At 42.6% G+C, this 27,946-nt stretch overlaps 1 protein-coding gene across 5 annotated transcripts in view; it reads left to right on the forward strand.

Annotated features, from left to right (window-relative positions):
• The first annotated feature begins 13,513 nt into the window (after positions 1-13,513).
• Positions 13,514-27,946, forward strand: part of LOC311246760 (uncharacterized protein) — a 90,323-nt gene continuing 75,890 nt past the window's right edge. For all 5 annotated transcript variants that reach the window (XR_014620816.1, XM_084336995.1, XM_084336992.1 and 2 more), the window contains exon 1: positions 13,514-13,930. Coding sequence is in view for 4 of the 5 variants with exons in the window: in XM_084336995.1 (XP_084193121.1) it covers positions 13,787-13,930 (144 nt within the window). In the remaining variant the exon portion in view is untranslated. The remainder of the gene's footprint in view (positions 13,931-27,946) is intronic.

The following is a 27,946-nucleotide window of genomic DNA, read 5'->3' on the forward strand; positions in this document are numbered from 1 at the left end:
ATCTATCACCTAGACTTTGCATAATAATAGGATACCAATAACATAACAAAGAACGAGAAGTGCAAAACCAAAATACAAGCCCTGTGGTGGTGGTGCTTGATCTGTGGAGCTCTCACTATGTGACAACTCCTCGTCCAATCAACAGTCATCTCCCGCCTCGACTACTGCAACGCACTGCTAGCTGGCCTCCCGGCCACTGCCACCAAGCCTCTTCAACTCATTAAAAACGCAGCGGCCCGCCTGATCTCAAACCTACCGAAGTCGGCCCATGTCACCCCACTTCTTAGGGACCTGCACTGGCTCCCCATTGCTGCACGTATCCGCTTCAAGGCCCTCGACCTAGCATACCGTGCGGCAAAGGGAACCGTTCCCGCCTACCTCCGGTCAATGGTCTCTAACTACACACCCTCAAGACCCCTACGCTCTGCATCTTCTGGCCGCCTCAGACCTACTCCTATCCAAGCTCCCGGAGGGTCATCAAAGAGAAGCCGCCTATTCTCAGTCCTTGCCCCACAATGGTGGAATGAACTACCCATCCCAGTTAGGACAGCCGAATCCCGTCCAATCTTTCGCCGTCGACTAAAGACTCACTTCTTCAACCATTATCTGAAATGATTAAAAAAAAAAAAAAAAAAATCTAACCCTGACTAACCTTACTGTCATGCACTTGTCCTAATAAACTAACCTACACTGTAACACGCAACACTTGATGAACATTGTTACTCAGCTGATAGAGTTGTACCCTTCTTGCTGTCTTGTCGTACAGAACTTGTAAGTCGCTTTGGATAAAAGCGTCAGCTAAATGACTAAATGTAAATGTAATGTAAATGGTCCCGACTGGAAGGATGAGTTGTGCTTCAGAAGGAAACTGTCCTTCTGTAAACTAAGTTACATTGTTAATTTAGTTTGTATTTACTTTTCTAGTTTAAGTTAATTCAATTAAAGAAATTGTAACTACAATTACATTTAAAACATTGTTTGTTTTTCAACCATATCTGTTGACAATATCATTTCTTTATATATTGAAGGCTACATCCTGCTACCTTTTTCAGCTTCTCTATTTCAAGGCAATATTTACAAAAACTAAAACTAGTAATTTCCTATACAAACATGTTTCCTACTATTTATGTGTAGCACCCTGAAAATATGGCTATTATTCAGAAGTGCTGACTTGCCTTTTATCTCCCCTGGTGCACCAAGACATACTAACTAGTTTCCATTAATATTCCCTCGAACAATGGGCTTCTCCTTCTTCTACTGGCTGGAATATGGATTATAAACAGTATCACTGGATCATATTCTTCCACCCAGTTTTCCCTGTGTGGCTAGTTGGCGGTACCAGCAGGGGGCGGAGGCAGGCAGAGAGCGTACGAGAGAGACGGGGAAGGAAGCGAGCCAATGGAGACGGACGGGGGAAGAACGAGCCTCTTCGAGTTTGGACTTGGATGTGATCAGTCGTGTCTCGACAGAGCTCCCGTTGTGGACCACACAGGCGAACGTATTGAACTTGAGTATATGACGGGTTATCCTAGAAGGACCCGTGATAGTGCGTGAGTAAGAGAAACTGAACCCAAGGACTAACGTCCATAGGTAGCGTGTTATAGTAGCAGTGTGTGCGGTATAAGTAGCATGCTGCTAACGGCTATATTGACTCCAGTGTACACCGAGCGCGAGGCGCTGAAGAAGACCGGTGGTGTAGCCAGCCACGTGGCGCAACAGTATAACCGTGTAGCAGGTGGGCTGTTTGGGACCCAGAGAGTAGCTTCAGTTTAAGGTAGGGCAAGTGTATGGCTGCGAGTCAACCCAGCGCCGGCTGTCAACAACCAGCCTTCGCCGGCGTTTCGACGTCTGCTCTGCTCCGGCGGTCGACAGCCCAGCACGGGAGTTCTTCCGTCCAGCAGAGGTCGCCATCACCCAGCACACGCTCTCAGCCAGCTACTGCCCTCTGCTCCAGCCCAGCTTGCTAGCGCCCGCGACGAGAGCGTTCGACGCCATCTTGCTACCTGGACGGTGGTGGCGCGGCGAGGCCGCCATTTTGGTTGAGTACAATAGGGCTTCGATGCTCCGGAGCTATTACACAGTACACAGTGTGGTGCAGCCTACGGGTGAAGCTAACGTTGCTAAATCCAGTTCATAGGGGTACCCCATACACATTCTATGCCGGCATTAGTATAGGACTTTTCTTTTGGTACAGTGGGCCCACATTTTTGATTTCCTTTGAGTGTGATAACGTGTTGGTTCTTTAATAATAATTCCCATTTAATTAACCCTTTCCCTGTGGGGAGGTTACAGACCTGGTGCATCATAAGTAAAGCCTTAGGGAGGTATTATTCTTGCCATATAATTAAAGCCTGATAGAGGTATTATACCGAGTACCGACCCAGACGTGGGTGAGGAGTCAAACACATTGAAGTATATTAGCCCTGGTACTAACCCAGAGGTGGGTGTATAATATATGTGTCTATAAGATATTGAGTTACAACCAGAGCCATGGTAAGACCTCATTCTAGACGACCATTCTTATTAAATCCTTGTAACAGTACAAAATAACATAAAGGCTTAAATGGGGTTCTGTGTGCGTGTCCATTCCTGTGCCTAGTGTTAACTCTTTTGGTGTGGGTAACGTATATACAATTAACCCCTTCCTACCCAACTCTCCCCTTTTCATTGTAAGGTTTCTAGTGGTCATCAAGGGAGGGTACTGCTTGCGGGAGGAACGAATCTAATTATGCATATCAGTCACTAGGTGTGGGAGGGTTAAAGGAGGTATTCAGGGAAGTGAGAGCGAGTTGGGGAGTACTGCTGACCGCCCCGGAGAGGCGAGGAAGACCAGAGTACCAGACCAGGTTGGTAAATCCCGGGCCCCATTCACTCCCACTACCGGGCCCCAGTTTGATGCTCCAGGCCCAAAGACGAGGGTGCAGTCAGACGGAGCTCTACTGTGTCCAGCTACCTTGTGACTGCCAGCAACCGTTCCCACAAAGCAGGGATAATCCACCCTGTTACATTTGCATAATAATCATCTGTTCTGTGCGCACGCAAGGGAACATGTATGCGCATACGTGTGGCGTCCAGGCAGTTCTGACATTACGACTGCACCCCTGGGTATGTGTGTGCACTGCATGCGCACACATAGAAGGCCCTACAGAGAGTGGTGCGCTCTGCCGAGCGTACCACGGGGATTGCACTACCTCCCCTGCAGGTTCTATACAACAAGAGGTGCAAATCCAGAGCCTGCAGAATAATGAAAGACCCTCACCACCCCAATAACAGCATGTTCCAGCTGCTGAGGTCAGGCAGACGCCTGCGAACCCCAGCTACTAGGACAGAGAGGCTTCGGCTCAGCTTCTTCCCCCAGGCCATCAGAGCCTTGAACAATGAACACTGAGTGCCACAGAACACTGAACTATCCACACACAAGCTGTGAGGATTGGTCCGATTCCGCACGCTTCAAGGTACCAATTACCTTCGCGCACCTGAAGTGAGTTCTAATCAGCTCGGTGGAGCCCTTATATACTCTGGTGTTCCTAACGTTCTGTGTCGGGTCGTTTTGGATTACCACTGGCTGCTGCTTGTTTCCTCCCGTGTTGTACCTCGCCTGTTTCTCTCCAGGACGTCTATGGAAGTCGCCGCTGTTGCTTTGCTCTGCCATCCGTTGGATCTCTGCCTCATAGACCGCTTTGCGCAATTGCGCCTTGGTGAGTTTTGGAACGTACTTTTTTTGGATACTCTGTTTTTCTCGCATTTTCCTGGACTTGGGACCTTTCTGTTTTTTGTGTGTTTGGGTAACACTGAAGAGGAGCCGCTTGTTGTTGTTACTGACTCAGCTAAACAATTCTGGACTGCATTGTATTCCGTTCGCTCGTCTTGTTGACATTATCTCTCTCTCTGTTTCCCGAGTGGATCGTCAAGTAGCTGCAGAGCCGCAGAGTCAGAGGCGCAACGCCACAGTGCCGTCTCTGCTCTGAAGACGAGCTGCAGAGCCGCAGACAACTCTGCCAAGAACATTCTCCCTTTGTGCTTTAGTTGTTTTCGCTCTTTTCTGTTTTGTAAATCACTGATTCTTGAGAGTTGGGACAAAACATGTCCTACATAGAAAAGTCTAATTTATATAAAAAATAAAGAAATTCATAATGAGTGATATACTCACAAAGTTACATCTAAAGGTATTGTGTATACTGATGTTATGTTTTAGCACATATATTTGTTTTTTGGGGGATATTTGTTTAAATGTATAATCTGTGGTTAGAAGCTCCCATGTTAATTATCTTGTCCTCAGCAAGGGGTTACATTATTGACCAGCCCAAAAAAGCTTGAAAGACCTCTCCACTTGTGAAAACATACATATCAAATCAAAGATAAGGGTTATACATGTATAAAACAATGCATGCCATGAAACTCAAATAATATTGCCCATAGAAATCTACCTATCAAAGTTGTGTCCTCAGTTTATGTCAACTCTGTCAGACCTTTTCATAAACCTAATTAAATCAGGCAATAGCATGGCTAGCTCTATCCCTGAGGACCCCTTTTCCTTCCCCTGAATGTGGTGAATGCAACACTACCACACATGGTCTGGTAAGTTTTACACTTTTTGATATTTTAGACAAACAATGTCAATATTCCGATGGTCACAGCTGGAACATGTCAACACCGTCTCTCCGTTATTATACTTTAAAAAAAACAATAGTGGATTGAATTCAAGTGTTTCAGTGAGATTATTAAGACAGCTATGCAACTGCCAAAAAAACTAGCTAGCTGCAGTGCACAATACAGGCTTGGAGGGAAAATGTGTGCCCTTTTGTCAGTTGTCAGACGTCAACTCCATCAGATTGTGTGTCTGACGGAGTTGACGTGTAAACTGATGGAGTTGACAAATCCATCAATAACCTCATAATATGCTATTGTTATACTATTTTTGAACATGGTAAAGGATTTAAATGTTATTTCAGAGTTTTATCTGCACAGAAGTGTGCATATAATAGCATGCATCAGAGCATGGGCAGGCTGTGGTCTGCTTATTGAATAATTGTCTTACTTTCCCAGCACATGTGTTAATAAATAAATATAAATATATCACTTGTCTACGTTGATTGATTGATTGATGTAAAATATGGTGCAGTGTGTAGTTTTCACTACCAAACATCTACACTCTTGCCTCTTATAGAGCGGGGAAGGAGTTCCATGTTGCCCTTTCATATCCCAGAAGAGATACAAGACAGAAGAAAACAGTTATTCTTGTTATTATACTGTTTACTTAGATCATCAGAGCAGAGGGGCACGGTGGTAAACTGTGGATATTTGTTAGGTTTTAGTGAGTTGTTCCTTACCTTCGCGTGGGGTATGTCTGGTCTGGGAGTGCTTGCATTCTTTCATTTATTTGCATTTCTTTTAAATTTGTTGGACCTTATGGTGTTCTTGTTCTGTTCTTGACTTATTGTTATGTTTCTTCTTGACTTGTTTAAAGAAGACGTGTACATTAACGTGTGTTGTCGGGCCTTACAAATAAATTTGATTTGATTTGATTTCATCTTAATATCTTTATAATAATTCTTAATATAGGACTGGTCCATGCGTGTCTAGATTGCTGCATCATCCTTTCTCTGACTTTCCATCCATAGTGTAATACATTATGGTATGGAGTGATCAACAGGATAATTCTTTACTAGTCAGTTGTCACAATCTTATCAGTTGTAATTAAGGCTGTCAAAGTTAACACGGTATTAACGCGTTATCGCCCGATTCTATTAACGCCACTATTTTTTTTAACTCACGATTAACTTTTAAGATTATTATTATTTTTGTATTACTAGACTTCACTCAGGTGTATTATTGATGCTCTCATTGATACTATGTTTGTTTCTGAAGTGTGTGTGTGTGTGTGTGTGTGAGATATATATAGAGAGAGAGGGGGGTGAGAGAGATGAGGAAGGGGCAAGAGAGAAAGAGAGCCGGGAGAGTGTGAGTGTGAGAGAGAGAGAGGGGGGGTGTGTGATTACTCAGCCCTTGTGTGGGTGAATGTAACAAGTTCCTAACGTTTTCTTTCCCCTATTATTTCATGCACACTTTATTCATTGTTTTAAATTATTATTTTCTTTTAAGTTATTTTGTGCATCACTCTGTTTTGAATTTGATGCAAATTTGCAATGCATGAGGGTCATCCTTTTGTGTTAAATGGCTGCATAAAGCAAGCATTTGTTGACTCATGTTGATAAGATTATTAAAACTTGGAACTTGAAAAATATCTGTTTAAGGTAGATAAAAAAAGATATGTTAAAAAAAATTCGATTAATTCATGATTAATCGCGAGTTAACTATGGACAATCATGCGATTAATCACGATTATATATTTTAATCCATTGACAGCACTAGTTGTAATATACCCTAGGATTATTGGAATGAATGTCTTTGAATTTTCTCCCACTGCTTCCACTGAACATGGATTTTGTCTGCACAAGCCAGTGTGAAGATGTTTGCAACATCTAGTTGTAGAAACTACGCACTGCAGCTTTAACGTCAATCAATCAATCATGTTTAGTAAATAGACACCTGATTTTATAGTCTTATTCTAATACATTTTCATGACTTTTGTATTATAGGAAAGCATGGCTAGACAGAAATTGTCAGTTGAGGAGCGAAGGAGAAGAAATAGAGAGTACCAATGAAAGAGAAGAGAAGAATTACACAGTGACGAAGAGAGCAAACATGTCATGCAAGAGCAGGAAAGACAAAGGTGGAAAAAGAGGGTTCAAGACAAAAAAGTAATAGAAATAGACAAGATGGGAGACAGGGCACAGAGGTATCGGAGAAAATATTGGAGAGAGGTCCAGAAAAGGTGCAGATAGAAAAGGTCCTGTGAAGGTGCGGTGCTGGAGGCAGACACCCCCCCAGATCAGGATATTCTAGATAACAATGCCAGACAGCGCAGAGAGTCTCTCAGACAGGAACAGAAACAAAGTAAAACACGAAAAAGGCATTCAAGATAAATACAAACTTTAAAAGAGAAGATTACAAATGTAACAAAGCAACAAAACAACCTGAGAAAAACAATAATGTGCTGAAAAAAGGCTACAAATACTGTACATCACCACTGGACTCTCCAGGCACGGAAACAAAGAATATGCTATCAGGAAGCAAAGTAAGGAATCAGAAAATCCAAAAGGCCCTGCTATTCCACCACATCCTCAGAAGAGAGCTGAAGACAAACAAACAAACTCCTGGCCCACGGCGCCAAAAACCAGCACTGAGTTCATCAGGCACGATTCTTAAAAAGTATCGTCTTCTTCAACAAATGAAAGACTTTGGGTTAACCTATAAGTTAATGAGAGAAAGGGAGCATCCTCAGAAAAAGCCAACATTCATACAGGGTGTAACACAGAATGTCCAGGATTTCTTCCTGAACTCTGCACGTGTGACGATGTGTGATGATGGATAGTGCTAATGATGGCTTTGTCATTATAAATTATTTCCCATATCTTTTAAAATCTTCGAAATTTTATAATACAAAATTATGTAGGTTAGAGTTATCCTATCCCAAAAATGTACTCATATTTAAATTCCCCATTAAGAAATGCATCATTTAGACACCTTGCATGTTAGGATTTCCTTCAGATTCATGTTGGCATCCATGTATGGCGAAGGCCCGGACTGGCCATCGGGAGCTCTGTCTGTCTGTCACACACACACAAAGGGAGCCGCATGTGATTGGTGGAGGCGGTACCAGGCCATATAACTGATTGACAGTTGAGATGAATGAATGAATGAATGAATGACTTTATTTGACAATATAAAAAATAAACATGTGACAGAAGAGCACAGTCGGGATATACTGCCAAGGATGAAACACAAAAAAGCTCAGAGCTTATTTCCATTGTGGTCCTTGTAGGGGGGTGGGGGAATGTGATGCTTAAAACATGCATCATACAAAACGTGACATCACAACACATCACATATACCATTTAACATTTATATACATACAGACTCATACAACATGCAAGGGTGCCTTAAGCTAAGTGTCTAGGTATAGTCCCTTTTGAGCCATGTCTTCAGATGGCGAATGGAATGGCAGATGGCACTTCTGCAAAATGACAGGGAGAGACAGCGAAAGACAAAAAATTTCAAGCATAACCTGCGCTTGAAGATGGACAGTGGAAAAAGAGGAAGGGTCGAGCAGAGAGGGAAAGAGAGAAAAATACATACTGCTTGTATTTCACAGAACAGTCAGATGGAAATGACTGGAAATGAAATGTTTCAACAGTGGAAAAAAGAGGAAGGGTGGGGCAGAGAGGGAGGGAGAGAAAAATACATACTGCTGACAGTGGCGAATCCTTGTGGAAGCCAACGGAAGCCATGCCTCCCTATAAATTTCATATCAAATTATGAAATATGAAATATGAAAAAAAAAATTAAAATATATTTTTTTTTTAATATATATATTCATTTTCATCTGTGCATCTGTGTTTTTTTTTTTTTTTTTTTTTTTTTTTATGTCTCCCTCTTCTCCTTCTCACTCCCTCTAACACACTGTCAGACTGTGCTCACTACTGCAGCTAGTATAGGAGAGAAGCAGTTGGTAGGTCTCTTTCTCCAGGCTTCCAGCATTATAGAGTGAGTCCAAACTCCAAATCCGATCCTAGCCAATCAGATTCGAGCTGACTGCCACTGGCCACACCCTAAAAGTTTAAAACGGAGCTGGGAGGAAGACGTTCAGCATAATATTCCACCTGGAGGCGGGGCAGGTGCCATATTTTCCCCTCTGCACTCTGAACATTGTATTAACCCGTAACTGTTCCCACGGGCCGAATATTGCCCCGATCCTCGCGAGATTAAATCCACGGGGACCTCTCGGCGTGCCGAAGCTTTTCCTAAATCACTTCCATCATCGAAAACGAGGGGAAAAGGTCGGCTCGCGACCCTGAAAATGTCGCGTGATTTTAAAAACGCTGTATTAAGTGAGCCTATTATGGGATCCACGCGAGCTTTCTATCGTGGAAACATCTGGGCGTCCCGCAACTTTTACTGATTCACATGTAGCCCCTAAAATGCTTAGAAAAGGAAAACAGAAAGCGTGGAATAAACTCGCCGAAACGGAAAAGTGCCCCACGGGCGCGCCGTGATTCCGATCCGCGTGAAAATATTCACGGCCATAGAGGAGACCGTGGGACACCTTTTTGCAACCGAATATGTGTCTCGAATTTGCTCCCACGCGGCGCGCAAAATCGCGCAAGGAAAAATCGGACCAAAAATTAACCAATGCTCCAGCAGTATTAATGACCCTGATGTAAACAAGACAAACGTCTTTCTCTGGTCTGCATCCCCTTATACAATTGTGTGAATGAATGAAAACTTTATTAACAGATTGCAGAATGGGTACAGTACAGTACAGCTCAATACATACAATTGTTAAGGGGATGCAGACCAGAGAAAGACTTTCGTCTTGTTTACATCAGGGTCCCCCATTTTCAATTCATCGTAAATGTGTATTGAGCCGTACTGTATTGTACCCATTCTGCAATCTGTTAAATAAATAGAAATAACGTTTGACTGGCCGCCGAGCCATACTGTAGTGTACATGGTGACTGCTTGACTTAAAAAAAAAAAAAAAAAAAAAAAAAAAAATTATTAATAAAAACATTGAATAATTTTTTTTTTAATAATTTTTTTTTGGCTTCCCCTGTTATTTTACCCACGCGACGCCACTGACTGCTGACTGCTTGTATTTCAAAGAACAGTCAGATGGGAATTACTGGAAATGAAATGTTTCAACACTTCAACAGTGAAAAAAAGAGGAAGCATGGAGCAGAGACGGGACGCCCTAAATGTTGCCGCTAAATGTGGCAACATTGACCAAATGTTTTCTTGCACCACGGGACCACCAGGTTAGTCAGTGATAAAAATAAACATGCTAGCTAGCTAACATAGCTAATGTTACCATGCATCATCATCATCCCCTGTCATTTTTTCCCTGCATAAATCTTTTATTCAACTTCAGTCCTGATCATAACCATTTAAATTTTTCTTGTCAGATTAAAATGAAATACTCTAACTTTTCTGATTTCTGAGTTGTTAAGTCTGACATTACAAAAACTAAAAATCCATCAAAATCAGTGTTGTTGCTAATCATTGACACATGATGATTATAACAATTATTAGCCTGTAATAATCCCCCCCAGAAAAATCCACTTTGCATTTGATATATTGAAAATATTTAAATGTGTGTGTTTTTTTAACAATAATTTGTGATGCCATCACAAACAATGGCATTTAAAGGGTAAACATTTTAAAAGTCCTGCACCAGCATGTAGGGAATTAAGTCATTGTAACAAAAATCTTCCTGGTGGGGGACCCCCAGACCCCCTGCTTAAAAATGTGCCTGACTTGGGCTATATTTCGCACTATATTTCCTGGCCTGAATAATTCCCCCAGTCCGGCCCTGCAAAGGGGTGAAAAATGGTCAAATCTGCCAGTTTGAAATACAAAATGATGTAAGTTAGAGTTATCATTTCCGAAAATGTTTCCTATATTTTAATTCCCCACAAGAAACACATATTTTAGACACCCCTCATGTTAAGATTTCTTTAAAATTCATGTTTGCACAAAAGTATGGCCCGCCCTAATATGATGACCACTGGTGGCTAGCCAAGATCATCGATGTGGATACTGATCAACAAGATGTAAAAGTGGAATTTCTGCATCCCCATGGTCCAACAGAAAAGGTTCTGTTTCTGCCCAGTTCAAGACATCATAGTGAAACTAATCGGAAATGCAGAAGGAAACGAAGAGGAGAAGTGCAGGGTGAGAACGTGGAGATAAGGAAGTTGGGTATAGATGAAAACAGGGACGAGAAGAAGGGGTCCTGGTCTCCATGACTGTTTTTGTTGGAAACAGTGCATTTTGTAATAGTTGGAAACAGTGTATGTAAAGTTTGTTGTTATTACAATTGAGTTAACAAAATGTTCAGTATTAACATTAACAAGGAGTTATTAGTTCTTATCATTGTCACTTCCATCTGTTTAAAAAATGCATGTGTTCATTTATCAGAGATGCATATACAATTTAGTCAACTCTGTCAGTTTCTCGTCAACTCCGTCAGATCTTTGTCAACACCGTCAGATGTTTGTTTTTGTTAATTCTGTGGAAAATACAAATTCCTTCTTCAGTTTATGTTGTTTAAGTAATAAAGGAGCATCAGATCTTCATCCTCTTGTCTTATTTACTTAATGATCTTTTTTTTATCATATCAAAATTAAAAACAAAGTTTGAAAATGCAAATATTTCTAAATCTGTGTTTTCAGAATAGTGTGAAATTACACCTGAGGTTTATATATTATATTTGATTGCATACCAGAGTAACTAAACACTATTACAACATACTTCAGAACCTTAGATTCTTGTTGGACTGGAATAATTAGAATTATATACTTTTTTGTGTGTCTGACGGAGTTAACCCAAATCAAGTTTCAAAGGGAAACATGTGAATTTGTTCAAAATGTTTTTCTATGTAGAGCCCGCACCTTTACATGGTTAAATAGCTCAGACCTTTCTCTACATGAATATACAACTCTAATCAATATAGTGTGCATTCTCAAAATATAATATTAAAAAGTGTTTTGTCCCGACTCTCAAGAATCAGTGAAATAAATACGCCCTGGTTTTTGGCTAACTCTGAACTACCTGTCTGTGCCGTGCTATTGGGGTTGTTGACAAACCATAACACAAGCACACATGAGCACACACACGACATGCACGCTGTGCACGCTCGCACACTAGCAGCCACTTTAACATGAGCAAGCACACACTACCTGGGTTCCATCCTAGAGGCAAATCTTTCCTGTGACAAAATGGCATCCAATGTAATAAAAAAAAGTCAACCAACGAACTAGATTCTTGTACCGGATCTCCTCTCTGGTAAACAAGAATACCCTGAAGACTCTGGCAGGAGCACTCATTCAAGGGTACTATGACTATGCGTGCACCTCATGGTACCAAAGCACCTCAAAGGCGCTTAAAACAAAATTACAAACATCACAAAACAAACTGGTCAGACTACTACTTGACCTGAACCCCAGAACCCACCTCACCCCTGCCCACTTTGCCAACCTAGGATGGCTTAGAGTAGACGACAGAGTACAGCAACTTGCAATGGGCCTGGTCTACAAGATACACTATACGACCGGGGTGCCCATGTACATGTCAAAATACTTCCCAAAGGTCAGTGAATACCACAACCACTACACCAGAGGAAGCTCAACAAATCATGTTAAACCCAGATTCGGCTCAAACAAGGGACTAAACACGTTTCGCAATTATGCCACAACAATGTGGAACGCCCTACCCAAAGCTGTAAAGGAATGTGAATCCCTGCCCACATTCAAAACCGCCCTTAAAGAGCACCTACGGGAGGCTGCAATTCGAAACTGGCCACCGTAGATGCCCAAAACCCCCACCACCTCCTAATAGACAGTCTCCTCCCCACCGCATGTATATATTCCCTCCCCGCCGTATGTATATTTCCCTCCCACCCACCCACCCCCTCCTAATGTACAGTCCCCTCCCCATCATATGTATATACTCTGTCAGGATCTAGGGGTAACAGTACTGTATATTTGAATACCGCCTATGTCACAAATGTATCAGTACTAAATACCTATATGTCCCTATGCCATAAATGTCATGTATGTTGTGTATGTCATAAATGTCTATATGAATTGAAAATGGGGGACCCTGATGGAAACAAGACAAACGTCTTTCTCAGGTCTGCATCCCCTTAACAATTGTATGTATTGAGCCGTACTGTATTGTACCCATTCTGCAATCTGTTAAATAAAGTTTTCATTCATTCATTCATTCATTCACACTCATGCTGCACACGCCCACACTTATGGCCACAAAGGAAAGGTCACTTTAAAAATAGTATAGCAACAGTAACAGTGTATTGCACTACCAAAGGACCTAGCATGTCCTTCATGCTCTGTAAATAACTATGTACAAATACAGAGATGTCCCACTATGTTACCTGTTTATTGCACAATGTTGTTTTATTGGATTCTATTATATGTTGTACTACTGTATTGCACATCGTTGCGGGCAAGACCACCCGCATTTCATTGTATACTTGTATGCCGTGACAAATAAAACTCTTGACTTGACTTGATGCTACAGCTAGTACAGGTCTGTATACAAATCACGTTGTACAGTAGCTATATGAAGAAAAAAATGGAAAAAAACGTCTCAGTTTTACTTGAGTTTCTCCCGATTGCTGCTTTTTTTCTTATTACACATAATTATGCAGGATGCTCAAGCCTCAAACCCTTGCAGGGGAGATTGTGGATAGAGCTACAGGCCTATTGAAAGGAGTGTCTACTCTTGAGTATGGACAATTACCAGAGTTAATAGGGACTGGGCTGTGTGCGTGTGTGTGCGCGTGCGTGCGTGTGTGTGTGTGGGTGTGTTCCCCCCACTCGGCAGACCAGAACCTCCCTTCGCCCCTCCCTCCCTCCCTCCATCTTCCTGGCTTCAGCGTTGGATGCATAGATATAAAGAGAGAGGTTCCATTTTATCAAGAAGACTAAAAAATTAGTTTTGAAAACTCGAAATTTACAACAACAAATAAGCCAGGAGAACGTCACACCACCACTGTTCCGTAGCAGAGAGGAGTGTAGTTCTGTTCACACACAGGGGGAAGGAAGGGACACATACTTTCCTCAAACTCGGAAGAGGGACTGCCGGACTGTGAGTAACGGGATTTAAGGACAACGGAATAGCATATAGTAATCATATCCATATTATGGACATCGATAATAAATCAGCGAGCGCTCCGCCGACCGGCGATGAGAAGTCCGGTGCGGGTTACACTGCCCCTCCGCCATACCAGGACTTCCCGCTGTATCCGAACCAACAACCCGGACAGTACGTTCCACCACAACCGCAGGTACTGTTGGCGTTATTGTTGTGGGGGGAAAAAATCTTTATCTTAGTAAATAATTTATAATTATTTCTGTGATTTGAGAAGAAGAAGTCAGAGAGCAGACATGTACATCATACTAATTATGAGAACTTCTTGTGTTTTTCTGTTTTCCCCATGCCAACCTTAAACCGTGGACCAGAACAGATTTGTGGTCAGACACACGGTTTATACACAAGATTGGTATATGGACAAACTGAAACATCTAAAAAGCAGAATCTAAGAATTTTGTTGTTGTTTGGTCGTGGTTCCAGACAAAAACATGCTGACTCTGTACGCTGGTTTATCGTGCAGTAGAGGGATATAGTACACACAGTGTGACAAAATGGCATCCAATGTAATAAAAAAAAGTCAACCAACGAACTCGATTCTTGTACCGGATCTCCTCTCTAACAAGAATACCCTGAATGGGTCAATATCACCATAGAGTGCCTTTCAACCCTCACAATACTCAGAAATGTTTATCTTAATTTCCCATTCCCTTTATGTCTTATCATAAATAGTAGATACTCAAATTGTAGAAATATGAGCTCCCACACATATTTTCAGATAATTATGGGCATATATTCGCAGAATAAACCATGAGATATGTCCACCCTGTCATGGACATAATACATTACTGTTAAATATGTTTTCATTGCAATATTAAGATGAAAATTACTTTTTCAGAAAGGTATGATGTCCCTTTCCTGAACAGGGTTATTTGTTTGCTTTAAATTATAAATAAATAAAAGATTTTATGTAAACCATCTGTTTTTAAAAGACACACATACAATTCGCACATATATATTTTATAATTAGGAGAAAACTGTGATATTTGGATGCAGTTTTTTATTTGCATATTATTGCCCCCCACTTAGCTATTGAACACACTAGATTATTTAAACATATCTCACAGTATGATTGAATTATTATAAAAAAATATCAAGATGACAGGGTGGACCAGTGCATGACAGGGTGGACCAGCACATGACGGGGTGGACACATAAAGCAGAACACACAAAGCATCACAAAATATGAAAATGAAACATTTATTCAACTTTGAAAATGGGTACATTCTCAATCTATTTGAAATAAATAATTTACCATAGAACATACCACACACCATAGAACATATCACATACCATAGAACATACCACACACCATAGAACATACCACATACCATAGAACATAGCACATGCCATAGAACATACCACACACCATAGAACATACCATAGAACATATCACATACCATAGAACATACCACACACCATAGAACATACCACATACCATAGAACATAGCACATACCATAGAACATACCACACACCATAGAACATACCATAGAACATATCACATACCATAGAACATACCACATACCATAGAACATAGCACATACCATAGAACATACCACACACCATAGAATATACCACACACCATAGAACATACCATAGAACATACCAAATCCCATAGAATATACCACATACCATAGAACAGGGGTGGCCAACCAGTCAGAGACTAAGAGCCACAAAAATTACTGTGGTACCACAAAGAGCCACACCATATACCAGCGTTTCTCAACCTTTTTTTTCAGTCACGGCACCCTTCATGTGCCGTGACTGAAAAAAAAGGTTGAGAAACGCTGGTATATGGTGTGGCTTTTGGCCGGTTTGTGGGCGAAAATGGGTGGATTTTGTAACTATTTTTTTTAAACTTTATTTCGGTTTTAGGGTTAGGTTAGGGTTATGTTATTTAATTATTTGGGGGAGCCAGCCCCCCAAACTCCTGAAATGCATAGAAATCTATGAAATAAATAAAACAATCTGACATTTATATTAAAAAGAGCTAGCCCCCCAAACCCCTAAAATACATAGAAATCTATGCATTTTGGAACAGTTACTATATATATAGTCAAGAAAGCATTTAGTCATACTTTAAAGTGCTTTACTTGCATTGAACATTGCATTGAACATTGAACATTGAGGAGACATCATTAGAAAGCACAATGTATGTTTCCATAGTTACGCAGATTACACACAATTGTACATCTCCGCTGAACCAAATTATCACACAGCTATAAACTCCATTTCCGCCTGTCTCTTAGCAATAAACAAATGGATGACGAACAACTTCCTAAAATTAAATGAGGGCAAAACTGAAATCCTACTAGTCGGTCCTATAACAAAAGAGAAATGTTACAGAGCAATATGGGGCAACTTACTCCTTGGATCAAACCCAAAGTTACAAGTAAATAACCTACACTGGCTTCCGGTAACATTTAGAATTGATTTCAAGGTCCTCCTCCTTATATACAAAGTATAAACATTGCGATCATCTACTATTGAAGGTTCCAAGCCACAGTCTAAAGAAAATCGGGGATGCAGCCTTTGCTAACTATGCACCAAAGTTATGGAACACACTACCTATGGACATTAGGGAAGCTAGATCTCTTAATATTTTCAGAAATAAGCTAAAAACGTACCTCTTCACCATAGCCTTCTAATACACCCCGCTGTTGATTGTACTGTAGCACTATTTTACTCTGGCCATTCTATTGCATAATTTTACTATCTATTCTACTATTCTATTATTGCACTGTATTATTGGTGTGCAAACCAGTCAACTTACAAAAAAGAGCCTGTTGGAGGATTTCAACAAGATAAATGCGACAACATTGCAAAATATTTCACTATAATATTTCAAAGTGAAGTAAAAAATATTATAATAATTATTTGATCATGTTAAATGATCATTTGATCATGTTAAAAAAGGGGAAATAAAAAACATTTGTAAAAAAAGAAAAAAAATATATATATTTTTTTTAATCAGTGGGGCACAGATGATCATCAGTAGGGCACGTGCCCTACTGATAGTGGTCTAAATACGCCGATGGCCACCTCTGGCCTCTGAAGTTGCTAATGTCTTTTTTATTTGGGCCTCACAGGGTTAAAAGTACCCTGTGAGACCCACGGTTGCAAAATTACAAAATCACTTTTAGCCATTTAAAAAAAGAATGTTTATTTAAAAATGTTTAAAGGGGAACTATTTGACTATTTCTTTCACTATTTGGGCACTTTTACACAATTCCTGTGAGTCTATGGAACACCTAGGTTTTTTTCAAATGGTGAGGTAAGTACCACGTCCTTCCTTCCTCTAGATTTAACGTACGGTTTGTATTTCTAATCAAGTACTCAAAAACCGCATTTTTCTATCTCAAGATCTTAAGCCGTTTTGACTCAGGCTGGGCTCCAACCACTGTGTGGCCTGGTGGCGTGTAGCTTTATGCCAAGCAAGCAGTGCAAAAATTTACCGTAGTGGCATGCAGTAATGCGCCTTTCATTTTCCGCCGCCCAGCGCCCAGGTCGCGCGGAAATAGGCTGTCTATTGCCATTCTCTTTGACAAACTCTAACCTTAACCAGCTCCTTAACAACGCCTAAACTTAACCGTTCTAACCTTAACCAACTCCGAAACAATGCCTAACCTTAACCTTAACCTTAACCATGCCTAACCTTAACCATAGAAATTATATTGCCATTCTCTTTGACAAACTCTAACCTTAACCAGCTCCTTAACAGCGCCTAAACTTAACCGTTCTAACCTTAACCAACTCCGAAACAATGCCTAACCTTAACCTTAACCTTAACCATGCCTAACCTTAACCGGCGAAAGAATACACGTTAAAAAAAAATCACGTTAAAAAATATTTTCGATGGGATTCGAACTCGCCAGCAAACAAGCCATAGGATCCACAGCCATGTGTCCTTGCCAATTGAGCTATTGCTAGATACTGAATAAGGGGCGGTGACTTATATATATTGAGCTCCGCTCGTGTCGGATCTCATGCGCATGCGCGGGCACCTCGCGCGAGCACGCCGGCGCACGCACGCACCTGAGCGAGCACGCCGCCGCCGGTGCACGCACGGTAGCATTTGTCTGAAAAGAAGGGCGCTTTACCGCACTAGCGTGCGGTGACGAATGCGGAAGCATTTTTGCACTGCTTGCTTGGCATTAACGTACAGGCGGCCTGGTGCCAACTGCCACATCAACGGCCACATTATTATACAGCTGAGAAATCTCTGACATCACAGATATGCAAATTTTCAGATGACTCAGTTCAGTGAGGGTGAATATTGTGAGAGGAGAATTGGAAGAATGCGCCAATATGAGAATTAGAGACATAGATCATAGGCTTGGGCGGTATCATTTTGTTCATACCGTCATACCTTGATGACCTAATACCCCGGTATACGGTATATGACGGTATGACTTTCATTTTCATCAGCGGGGGGGGCGGCGGAGCTAACAATATACTCGTTATTATCACCATACATAACGCTTGTTGAGATTAGGGCCGTTCTTTCAACCTGAAAGTGCACTTTCTTCAACCTCGAAGTAAACAAATCACAGAAGGTAGCCACTGCCGCCTGCCGGCACCATCCAGGTATCGACGTGAGCTAACGGTAGCTAGTTAGCCGGCAGCCCGGCACCATCGTGTGCAAGTTTAGCTCTTGTTTGACAAAACATTAGCCATCTGTGGTCAGGGAGCTCATCGTGGGCTGGAGTGATGGTGGTTAACTTCGACGCTTCATCGTTCAATGGTAACGTATTATTATTATTGCTTAAAGGATAACTCCACTATTTTGGGAAATTAGCTTATTTAACATCTTCCCTGGAGTTAGACAAGAAGATACATACCTTTTTTGTCTCTGTGCGTGCATTTTAGCTTTGGGAATAGACGCTCCGTTAGCATAGCTTAGCTTCATCACTGGAAGTGAGGCAGGACAGTAGCCTTACAGTGCCTTACAGTGTATTGCAAGGTCTGACATTGACCAAACTTGATATGCATGACCTTGGTGGGCTCTAGGTCAACTCCTGCAAAGGGGGTCAATGTCAGACTTTGCAATCAAAAGTTAGGGGGCTAATAACCCTTGCCATAATTTCAGTGCGCCCCCTAACTTTTGATTGCAAGGTTAGTTTGCTCAGAGATAGAGGAAATGCATACAGGTTAGTAGGGGTGGACGGTATAAACGGTATACGGTATAAACGGTATTAATTTGCTCTACGGTATGGATTTTGACTATACCGTTTAACCGGTAGAGCAGCTCTAAAATAGCAATGACGTTATGTAACCACAGCGCGACTATTTCAATCGCATTTGCCCCTAAAAATAGATAGAATTAGTCATAGATAATAGATATGTGCAAACTGGAAAAAGTTATTTAGGAGGCTTCGCGCAGTGGGCGTGTCAACACGCAATTGTCATTTCATAATAAACACATATCACCGCGGCGCACAGCAAGTTTCAATTTCAGTTCCTGGCATTTTTAACCAGTGGAGAAAGGTAAGATATTTCCCTATCGTTTTTCTTATATGAATTATTCTACGTTAATAAAACATACCTGGTGATCAACTACAGTTTGCTGTAAACATTATGATATGTGTGTAGTGTTATGATAACGACGGCAGCAGCGGGAGCCGGGAGGAAGGCGTGCAGCAGTGGATTTGCGAATAGCATGCAGCTGCAGAGCCGCAGAGCCAGTGGCTCTTTCAGGTCTGGTCACAGGCCCGTCAAACAGCGCCCCCCCACCCTTGCGCCGTTCTGACCCCCATCGTCTCTAAGCATTTTGTGTGTCAATTTGTTGACACATGTGTCAATTTGTTGACACGTGTGTCAATTTGTTGACACATGTGTCAATTTGTTGACACAATTGTCAATTCTTAAAGCTGAGGATGAGTGGCACCTTTGTCTCAATTCTTATTCAATTCAATTCGCTCTGCGGCTCTGCAGCTACATATGCTTCTAGCTAAATCCAGCCCCGCTGTTTGCAATGGGAGCAGGAGTCTCGACTCGGGACTTATTTTATTTGGAATATAATGACTTTATACGCAAAAGTAGCCTAGTTTTAAGTTAAAATATTATAAATCTACATGCCTTGAGGATGTCATTCTTTATATAGCCTGCCTATCAGGCAAAAAAAATTATTCTAACAGAAACACTGATACCGTGATATATACCGTTACCGTCTATGCTTCAAATTATACCGTGATATAAATTTTAGACCATACCGTCCACCCCTACAGGTTAGTGTGACGCACCTCTGTGTTCTCCTCACGTGACTCACAATAGCCAATCAATCATTAGGAAACTGCCCTCTGCTGGCCGTGCTGTGTGTGTGCACTACAACCAATGCAGTTCCCGTCGAAACTCTGTTTCAGTGTAAATAGAAACTGAAACCCAACTGTGATTTTGACGGTATTGATTTTCAATACCGTCGGTATCTCTAAATACCCCGGTATACCGTAATACCGTCATACCGCCCAAGCCTAATAGATCATATTAATATAAGTCCACATAGCTAGGAAACAATGCTAAACGCTGAAAAGGCCATTTATAAGATAGTTCCCATTTAAGCACATGTATAGTCAATTGGTCCTGTTGTTCAGCCTCACAATGCTATTTGATAGTAAATGTGTTTATTATGTCCCACCCTCTGGCCTCTGAAGTTGCTAATGTCTTTTTAATTTGGGCCTCACAGGGTTAACCTCTTAAGCCCGAGATATACAGTAAAAGTGTATATTTTCAGCATTACGTTTGTTTACCAATTATTTTAACTGTTATTAGTGAAATATAAGATTATAGAAATCTCAGGGCATTGAGTCGGAAACCGGCGCATATTGACAGGAGGAAGTGGCACATCCAAAAGTGAGTGTAGTCTTTTGAAGGAAGAGACGCAGGGCTTTCAAATTTTGAAAAACGACCCTACCCAGCTCACACCAGCCCCTGTCAATCATCTGACTTCTGGATTAACTTTTTTATTTCTCTTATTTTTTGGGATTATCTCCCACAAACCTGAACGTTATTGCCATAAAACAGAACGCAGTTAGTTTCTCTACCTTTCTGTGAACGTCTTGCAAAAAACGGTGTTGCAATATGATGAAAAATGGTGGAGAAATTCCCTAGATTCAGATACCAAGAACATGCAAATGGACCATTTAAAAAAGAAATTAAATGTTTATTCTACGTCCTTGTGGAATGAGTGACATAAAAAAAAAAAAAAGGTAAAAAAAAAAATTATAATATTTCTTATTTTTATTTTTTTTTATGGATGGAAGAGCCGCACATTGACGGGCAAAGAGCCGCATGCGGCTCGCGAGCCACGGGTTGGCCACCCCTGCCATAGAACATACCACATACCATAGAATATACCACATACCATAGAACATACCACATACCATAGAACATACCACATACCATAGAATATACCACATACCATAGAACATACCACATACCATAGAATATACCACATACCATAGAACATACCACATACCATAGAATATACCACATACCATAGAACATACCACATGCCATAGAATATACCACACACATACCATAGAACATACCATTTTCCTTACACCAAAGTACAGACAAAGAATTAAAAGTACTCCCGTAGTCTCGCGAGAGGTACAGAAATGGGATGTGACGTCAGAGGATACACTAGTGTCAGTGTTTCACAACACAGACTGGATTGTATTCCGCGACACAGATAACATTAATGCCTACACGGAGACAGTGCTGGACTATGTCTGTACTAGGGTGAAAGAAACAATCCCCACTACCAAAATGAAAGTTTACCCAAATCAAAAACCCTGGGTAGACAAATCCGTCCGTGAAGCTCTGAGAGAGCGCACCAAAGCATACAATGACGGCCTAGTGGCAGGCAACATGAACGACCACAAGGTGGCGCAACACAACGTAAGGAGGACAGTGACAGAGGCCAAACGACGCTACAGGGATAAAATTGAACTCCAGTTTGAACAAGCTGACTCTAGAGCTATGTGGCAGGGGCTCAAAACGATGACAGACTACAAAGGCGCCTCCCTCAAACTGAACAGTGACATCTCCTTAGCAAACGACCTCAATACCTTCTATGCGAGGTTTGATGCTGGTAATAACAACACCAGCTCACAAGCCTCGGCAATGGGGGGGGGGGGGTCGGCTGCTGATGGAGGCGCAGTGTTCAGGGTAACAGAGCATGAGGTGAGGCGGACCTTTAAAAAAGTGAATATCAGGAAGGCAGCAGGTCCGGACGGCATCCCCGGCCGCGTCCTAAAAGTCTGTGCCGACCAACTGGCCCCAGTATTCACTGACATATTTAACCTGTCCTTAGAACAGGCTGTCATCCCCACCTGCCTGAAGAAGTCCACTATTATCCCTGTACCCAAAAAATCCAAGCCTGCTTGCCTCAACGACTACCGCCCTGTAGCTCTCACCTCCATAGCCATGAAGTGCTTTGAGAAGCTAGTAAAGGGCTACATCTGCTCCTCCCTCCCCATCAACATGGACCCCCTGCAATTTGCATACCGCCCCAACAGGTCCACGGAGGACGCCATATCCCATGTGCTGCACACAGCAGCATCACACCTGGACAAGAGGCAGGGGAACTATGTGAGAATGCTATTCATCGACTACAGCTCGGCATTCAATACCATAGTCCCCTCCATACTCATAGCCAAGCTCAGGGACCTGGGCTTGGGCTATGACCTCTGCCAGTGGGTCTTGGACTTCCTGACTGGCAGACCCCAGGTGGTGAGAGCAGGCAACTGCACCTCCTCATCCATCACCCTCAACATAGGGGCCCCCCAGGGCTGTGTTCTGAGTCCCCTCCTCTACTCCCTGTACACACACGACTGTGTGGCTCAGCGGAGGAGCAATACAATCGTCAAATTTGCTGACGACACAGTGGTGGTGGGCCTGATCTCTGCCAACGACGAGAGGGCCTACCTGGAAGAGGTCAAGGTCCTGGCGGGATGGTGCCAGGAAAACAGCCTCTCCCTGAACGTCAGCAAAACAAAGGAGATGATTGTGGACTTCAGGAGGTCGGGGGTCAAGGACTACAGCCCCCTCAGCATCGACGGGGCACCGGTTGAGAGAGTCAACAGCTTCAAGTACCTCGGAGCCCACATATCCGAGGACTTGAAATGGACCATACACATTAACAGTGTGGTGAAGAAGGCACGACAACGCCTCTACTTCCTCAGGCGCCTAAGGAAGTTCCAAGTCAGCCAGAAGATCCTTAAGAACTTCTACTCATGTACAATAGAGAGCATCTTGACCGGCAACATCACCTCCTGGTTTGGGAATAGCACTGCAAAAGACCAAAGCAGACTACAAAGAGTGACACGTTCAGCCGAACGCACAATCGGAGGGGGGCTCCCCACCCTCCAGAACATTTACTACAAGCGTTGCAAGGGGAAGGCTAAGAGAATTATTAAGGACTCGAGCCACCCGAACAACTGCCTCTTTGAACTGCTGCCGTCAGGCAAGCGATACAGGAGTCTCAAGGCGAGCACAGAAAGACTCAGAAGTAGCTTCTATCCCCAGGCCATCAGGCTGCTAAACGAACAATGAATGAACACTACACAACAACAACCACCAAACACACATAGCACACACATCCACACGCACACACTCACTTTAAACAAACACACTGTAGCACCCACTACACACACTTTATAGCACACACCCACTTTAAACAAACACACTGTAGCACCCACTCCCCACACTTTATATTTATGGATGAAGGATTGCACTACAACTCGTACACCTTACTGTAAATTGTACCTAAAATTGTACCTCATCCCATTTCTGCTTTGCACTAGATAGTACTGTACATTAGTACACTGCATAGTTGTGTATTGTATATTATATGGTAACTCAGAACATTGTACATATGTCTATACCGAACAACTGTGACCTCATTTTCTTCTTCTAAATTCATGCTATATTATGTTATTATGTTATTTGATACTATCTTGTCTAGCACAGTCTCTGGAGCGTAACAGTAAGAAGCATTTTGTATGAAAGTATTCTGTACTTCTGTATGACAACTATTAAAGAACTTGAACTTGAACTTGAACCACATACCATAGAACATACCACATACCATAGAATATACCACATACCATAGAACATACCACATACCATAGAATATACCACATACCATAGAACATACCACATACCATAGAACATACCACATACCATAGAATATACCACATACCATAGAACATACCACATACCATAGAATATACCACATACCATAGAACATACCACATACCATAGAATATACCACATACCATAGAACATACCACATGCCATAGAATATACCACACACATACCATAGAACATACCACATACCATAGAACATACCATAGAATATACCATAGAATATACCACTCTCTGAAGGATCTCTCCTCTCATCGGTCTCGGCATGACCAATGTCCCTCTTTGGACAAGTCCATTTCGCTCTGACAGCTCTGATTTCACTGGGACATAGGATCTCGCCTCGATAGGCACCTCGGCTAGGTGTTCAGGCCATCCCTTTTTGATGAGTCTGGCGACTGACAGCAGTTCGGCCTCAGCTGCTGTGGCCGCTCTGATCTCGTCCATCTTGCTTGCGGACGCTGGGATCCCCTCCATTACACTAACCACATAGCATGCCACCTCACGCTGTGTGTCCAAGTCTGCACCTATGTTGGCCATTGGGCTGCATGACAGAGTATCTGCGACGACCAAAGTCTTTCCAGGAGCATACTCTGCCACCGCATTGAACCTCATGAGCCTCATGAGGAGTCGCTGGCATCGGAGAGGCACATTGTCCAGGCTGCGAGTGTTAATGAGAGGTACAAGGGGCCTGTGGTCAGTTATTAGCTTGAACTGGTCCAGGCTACTGAGGTACCGGTCGAACCTCTTGCACGCCCACACGCCCGCCAGACCTTCTTTTTCAATCTGGGCGTAGCGCGTTTCTGCTTCGGTGAGGCATCTTGAGCAGTACGCCACAGGTTTCCACTGCTCACCATGAAGTTGAAGTAGCACGCCCCCTAACCTGTAACTGCTTGCGTCTGCAGACACGACGGTGGGCTTGCTCACGTCGTAGAAGGCGAGTACTGGTGCTGTGGTCAACATCTCTTTGATCCTCTGAAAAGCTGTTTGCTGGGCATAATTCCATGCCCATGCATTCTTGTGCTTCAGGAGCTCATACAGCGGCTGTCCTACTGTTGAGAGGTCTGGGACGTACCTGCCGAGATAATTCACCATTCCCAGCACCCTCCTCAGCTCCTGCATATCTGTTGGCGGCGCCAGCTGCCGGATAGCCTCCACTTTCCCTGGGTCAGGCCGGATCCCGGACTGGTCGATGATGTGCCAGAGAAACCGTAGCTGACTTTGCTTGATGGAGCACTTTTCTCGATTCAGCTTCAGCCGTCTCTATGCGCTGCATCACCTCCAGGCGACTGTCATGCTCCTTTTCTGTGGCCCCATAGACGAGAATGTCTTCCATAAAGATCTCGACGCCCTCTAACCCGTCCAGGGTCTCCATCATCTTCCTCTGGAAGATTTCAGGCGCGCTTGTGATCCCGAATGGCAGTCGCTTGAAGTTGAACCTGCCAAACGGCGTGATGAAGGTGGTGAGTTTACAGCTGTCTGGGTGCAACGGGATTTGGATGAATCCACTGGCGGCATCGAGTGACGTGAAGACTGTGGCCCCGCTTAGCTTTGCTGTGATCTCGTCGGTAGTGGGCAGGGTGTACTGTTCTCTTTTAACAGCCTCGTTCAGCCTCTTGAGATCCACACAGATGCGGGCTTTGCCTGTGCTCTTCAGGACCGGCACCATGGGTGCACACCAATCGGTAGGCTGTGTCACCCTCTCGATGATGTCGTTCCCCTCCATCCTCTGGAGCTCCTCCATGACCTTCTGCAGCATAGGGAGAGGTACACGTTGCGCTGTGTATACAGCGTACGGCTGGGCGCCACCTTTCATCAGTATTCTTACTGGTTCAGTTTGTAATGTCCCATGCCTGCCTGCAAATGTAAATCTTTCCCGCTGCTGCTCACCATTTCCTCCACTCTTCTCACTAGATTCATTTTCACTGATATTGGCCTGCTGAGTAGGTTGTTTACTGTAGGCCCCCGGATGACATAAGCTGTAAGTGGGTGTGTCTTACCCTTGTAGGTCACAGTGCTCTGGATCTGTCCTATGCACTGCAGCTCGCCACCTGGGCTGTCCAGTGGTATTTCCGCAGGCTCCAGCGGTCTGTTTGGCATGAGTGAGTGGTAGGTCTCCTCACGAATGATGCTCACATCCGCCCCAGTGTCGATTTTGAACTTGACCGGTGTGGAACCCATCAACACCTTGACGGCCCACTTCTTTGGTGACCCACCTGCTTTACTCACTTCCCACATGTAGTACCCATCTTCTGACCCGGAGTCCTGCTGTTGTTGCTGCATTTCTTTTTGTTCTCTGACCTCACGTACTGCTTTCCTATTCCTACACACTTTGCTCCAGTGCCCTACTTTGTCGCAGGTATTACATGTGGACTTTTTAGCTGGACAGTTCTCATCTCTACTGTGCCACGCTTTCCCACATTGTCTACATTGTCCTCTGTCGCCCCCTTGTGGCTTACCCTGGCTGCCATTGCCTTTGTAGCGCTTGTTGTGAGTGAGTGACCTTGTGTATCGACCGGCCTCCAGCTGTCTTTCCTTGCATGCTGATCTGCGAAGCAACCTCTTCAGACTGCCTGACCGTCTCTATGGTCAGCGCGAGTGTCAAGTCCCTTGTCAGCTGCAACTTACGGGAGACTTATTCTCCGACTCGCTTCCCATAGCATATATCAGACTGCTAACCTGCACGGCACCATCTTTCTTATCCAACTTGGTAGCCGTTCTGAATCTCACAAAACGTTGCTTCCAATCGGGCCATTCTCCTGGTTTGTCGAAAGGAAAACTCGCCGGTGGGTGAAATTTTGCCATTTCTGTCTACTTTACTTCTGACACCATTTATTGTCGATTAATCGTCTGGAGGCTTTGACTTGGTGCGAGCTCTGCTAATTTATTGACAACTTCCGTATGCAGTAACCCACTGACTCATTCACGTTCAGTGTAACAATATAACTCCAGATCAATGCGCAGGCCTTAGAACTACCCACGTATATCTTATATACTTCCATATATGACAGTATGCTTAATAACATTAGAGTTAGAGCGTTAGAGAGAAAATAGTTATTTCATGTTTATTAAGGCTTTATTAATGCATAATGATGCTACACTTAATATACAACTTGACCCAACAAGGAATAAGCAATAATATAGACTAATATGACCTAGTGTGTGTGTGTGTGGTTGAGTCCATTATCAAAGGGATGATAAATTAACATCCATCTACAAATTACAAATTAACTATATGTCCACCCTGTCATGTGTATGTCCACCCTGTCGGGTCTAAGTGGTCGACAGGGTGGACATTTTGGGACAACGATAGGGTGGACATTTTGAGCTTCAGTTAGCATATTAGCTTACAACAAACTGTGACTAGCTAACTAGCTAGTCTGGTTGTTGAAGAGAATTTGGTATAGTTAAACTTACATATTTTGAAAATATTGTATTCTAATCAATTCCAGCATATTTTATGCTGACAGGGTGGACATGTTAAGCTTGGTCAGAGCAAGTAAGCAAACTTATAGAAAGAAAATGTGTCAATAGGAAAGTCAGCTACTCATTCACCTCAGCCATTGAATTTCCCGCCACTGAAGAGAGGAAAAAACGTTGTGATGTCACTAGAGTGGATAGCCTTTTCTTAAAGGGGCGGATTCCCCAATATGACAGGGTGGACAATCATTTAAAGGACACACAAACTCTTATTTTTTTAGTATAAATACAAATATTAATTTAGTTAAATAAGATAATACACTTAAGTTGAGTAATATCTTATTTAACTAAATAATATTATGAAAACAAAATAATTATTTTTTTGGATTTGACAATTTTTTACGCACATTGAAATTGAATGAGCAGTGCATGGGACATAGCAAAACAGCATGCATCCTCTCATACAAAACTGAAAAAAAATCTGGAAAATGTATTTAAAGAGCCAGGTCATGCTTTTTTATTAATATAAAGACTTAGCCCAATATACCAAACCCTTTCATAATAATCTTTATGTTAAATTGACAT

This window comes from Notolepis coatsorum, assembly GCF_963971535.1.
Source record: "Notolepis coatsorum genome assembly, chromosome: 19".
Lineage (NCBI taxonomy): Eukaryota > Metazoa > Chordata > Actinopteri > Aulopiformes > Paralepididae > Notolepis > Notolepis coatsorum.